The 3577-nt window shown below is 43.5% G+C and overlaps 1 protein-coding gene across 1 annotated transcript in view; it reads left to right on the forward strand.

Moving 5' to 3' along the window:
- Positions 1–1478: 1478 nt before the first annotated feature.
- Positions 1479–3577, forward strand: part of F5 (coagulation factor V) — a 128600-nt gene continuing 126501 nt past the window's right edge. The window contains exon 1 of the mRNA XM_007937783.1: positions 1479–1633. Coding sequence (XP_007935974.1) covers positions 1479–1633 — 155 coding nt within the window. The remainder of the gene's footprint in view (positions 1634–3577) is intronic.

The following is a 3577-nucleotide window of genomic DNA, read 5'->3' on the forward strand; positions in this document are numbered from 1 at the left end:
TGATTTGGGTGAAAATTTACAGAGCAAATTCACTTTCCATACAGCAGTTCACATACACTTTGTCTCATGACATTGACCACAATTTACCACAATGCAACTTGATTTTTTACAATAGTGGATTAATACATTATTTGTCCTTCTGCAATTGACTTATCTCACTCAGCATAATGTCCTCAACCAGAAGGCTGGCAGTTCAAACCCACCAGCTACTACTCAGAAGGAAGGATGGGCAATCTACTTCCGTAGTGATAACACCTCAGAAACCCAAGGAGGTGTCACTATGAGTCTGGTCTGACTTGATAGCACATAACAACAGCAACAACAAATGTCCTCCAGGTTCATCCACGTTATGCGGTATTGTGGCGTGCTTTCTAAGTGCTAGGAATTATACACCGGATGGTATACTTTTATCCTCAGGACAACTCCATCAGGAAAAACAAAGGTTAAGTAATTGTCCAAAACAACACAGCTAGTAAGTGAGACTGAAATCTGGGTCTGCTGATTTTCTTAGCCAAGCTCTTGAAGCACTCTGCTGTGCTGCTTCTTTAGGTGACAACAGGCCCTCATCAAGACAAATCAGTGCATTGATACCTACCTGATGACACATGTTAGCTGCCCATTGAGCCATGGGGTTTTCATTCACTGATTTTCAAAAGGAGTTCACCAGGCATTTCTTCCTAGTCTGTCTGTCTGGAAGCTCTGCTGAAAACTGTTCAGTGTCATGGCAGCCCACAAGCCTCCACTAGCAAAAGGGAGGCACCTGCACATGAAGTGCATTGGCCCAGAATCAAATCCAGGTCTCCCGCATGGAAGTGGAGAATCTACCACTGAATTATTAATGCCCTTCACATAGTGGAGAGAAGTAGTACAGTGATTCAGGGCATCCGATTTCTTTACATACTTTTTGCCCTTTGCTTCCTCGCCACCTGAAAACACATTGCCTCTGTGCCTGGGAACAAGACATAATATCCTTTTCCTCGGGTCAGGAGAGTGATCTGGTTCAGTGTGTTGGGTTCTCTCCCACTGGGAATTGCAGACCGTCTGTTAAGTGTGAACTTTGACCTAGGCAGGTTTTATGGTGAGTAGTGAGGACTACTGGTCCGGTGGTGTTCGGTGGTGGAAGTGGAAGAATACAGTTCTGAACCGCGGTTCAGGAATCCCTCCCTGAGCATTGCCCTGCCTACTAAAACCGCTGTAGTAAAACAGTCACTAATCTGGCTGTGCTCCTTAATAGCTCTCTTGTTCAGGGCAGTGATGTAGCCAACCCCCTACTAGGAACGGCCGCAGGAGGGGTTACAGCCAGAGGCTGCTGTGGCAGTGGCGGCGGAGCCTGCAGTAGCCGCTGGGGCGGCGGACACTTCCACCCGCAGCCCGCTGGCGCTCACTGCAGAGGGACAGCTCAGTTGCGAAGACTGTCAGCGGCCCAAGCGACCCTGCCCAGGTCCCCGGGCGCCGCGGGCAAAAGCAGGAAAAGAACCATGTTCCCAGACTGCTCACGCTTCTGGGTCCTGGTGGTTCTGGGCGCCTGGGCAGGCTGGGGAAGCCAAAAGGCCAAAGCAGCGCAGCTAAGGCAGTTCTACGTAGCCGCTCAGGTCATCAATTGGAACTACCGCTTTCAGCCCACATACCCAAGGTAACTCGGTGCGGTGTGTACTGTTTGGGTAGGCAGAATAATCTGTTTTCTCCAAGAACGTTCAATTCCTTGGCTTAAAAAATACAATAAAATAAGAAAAGTAAATGCAATTAATAGGAAGAGTATAATAGTAAAATAAACTTGGTGGAAGCTAATTTTGCCTCTAAGATTATAGTTTATCATTCCGGGAATATGGAAAATGCTGATGGTTAGATACTGTTTTATTTTCAAGTGTTTTGTGAGTAATTTTGTTAGTAAGTTTCATTGTCGGTTTAATATATTGATGCAAAAGCACCAAGCACCAGTCACTAGCTCCCTCATTTATCCTTCCTTTAAACTCCTCGATTTTTAGTATCCTCAATTTTTCATGGAGTGGTACAATGGTTAAGCTCTCAGCTGCTAACCAAAGTTGGAGAGTTTGAACCCAGTAGCCACTTGGCTGCTAACAGAAAGTCAATGGGTTCGAACCTACCAGCTGCTAGGCAGGAGAAAGATGTGGCAGTCTGCTCCTGCAAAGATTTACAGCTTTGGAAACCCTATGAGACAGTTTTACTCTGTCCTATAGAGTCGCTTTGAGTTGGAATCGACTAGATGTGTAGCTTTTTATGAAGGGGTCCCTGGATGGTACAAACAATTAAGCGCTTGACTACTAGCTAAAAGTTTGGCAGTTCAAACCCTGTCAGAGGCACCTCAGAAGACAGGCCTGGAGATGTGCTGCTGAAAGATCACGGCCTTGAAAACCCCACAGAGCAGTTCCACTCTGCACACCTGGCTCACCATGAGTTGGTATGTACTAGATGGCAACTATCAACAGCAGCAATTAGATTCTTATGGAAGTTCTTGTTACTTATTATGTATTTCATTGTCCATGTATGTTCTAGAATTAAAGATGTACACCTTATACTTTATTATAAGCTGACTGTTTAATAACTGTTGCCATAATTCTGCTAACGTTTTTAAAAAATAACTTTCAAAACATCATCACTTCATAGAAATGCAACACTTTTGTTGATTTTTTTTTTTCCTGCTTCATATTTGATTTACCCTTGCTATGTGCTGTGACACTTCCTTGTTCTCTTGCTCTTGATTGCTCTCTGGGATAGGGTCTTCCTTGGGTATTTATTAGGCTTAGTATCTAAGAGGAGGTTTAAATCATTTGAAACTCTATATTTGAGATGCAAACTGTTTTTTCTTATTGAAAAGTTAAGAGCAAGACTTCCCACAAATGAACTAAATCATGTTTTGTTGTTGTTGTTATGTGCCCTCTAGTCATCTCCAACTCATAGCGACCCCTCCTTGGGTTTCCGAGATGGTGTCACTATGGAAGTAGATTGCCCAATCTTCCTTTGAAGAGTGACTAAATCATAGTCTACTCAATATTCCCAGTTATATTTTTGTTCTAATGGTTAACTTCCTGGTGTGACTCAATTTTCTTTTAACTTAACACCACAGCTTACATGATTGAGAAACATGTGTTCCTCTTTTATAATTACAAAACCAGTGCTCTCTGCCCAAGAATTGATGTAACATTTTGAGAGGCCTTTAGTACACTACATTAACCCTTTTTAAATTTCATTGTAACTAGTTTCTTTTGCAGGGCAGTCCATACTGTCTTGGTATAGTAAGAAATCCTTCTTTTTAAATATTTCATCATAAATACTGAATTTCATGGTGATAATGTAGGTCACACCCACACCCCTAGAGAACTGTCATTAACTAAAAACTGTCTAACACTGTGCTTCCTTGCTCATGGGTAGAAAACTACCTTGGTTGCTGGCTTTCCTTTGTTACCCTGTGCTTGTGCTTAGGAGTTTGTTCTCCTGTCCATAGTTGTTGTTACGTGCCATCGAGTCGGACCTGACTCATAGTGACCCCTCCTTGAGTTTCCAAGGCAGTGTCACTACAGAAGTAGATTGCCCCATCTTCCTTCCAAGGAGTGGCTGG

This window comes from Orycteropus afer, unplaced genomic scaffold (genome assembly GCF_000298275.1).
Source record: "Orycteropus afer afer isolate SDZICR_OR568_19922 unplaced genomic scaffold, OryAfe1.0 scaffold00044, whole genome shotgun sequence".
Classification (NCBI taxonomy): domain Eukaryota; kingdom Metazoa; phylum Chordata; class Mammalia; order Tubulidentata; family Orycteropodidae; genus Orycteropus; species Orycteropus afer.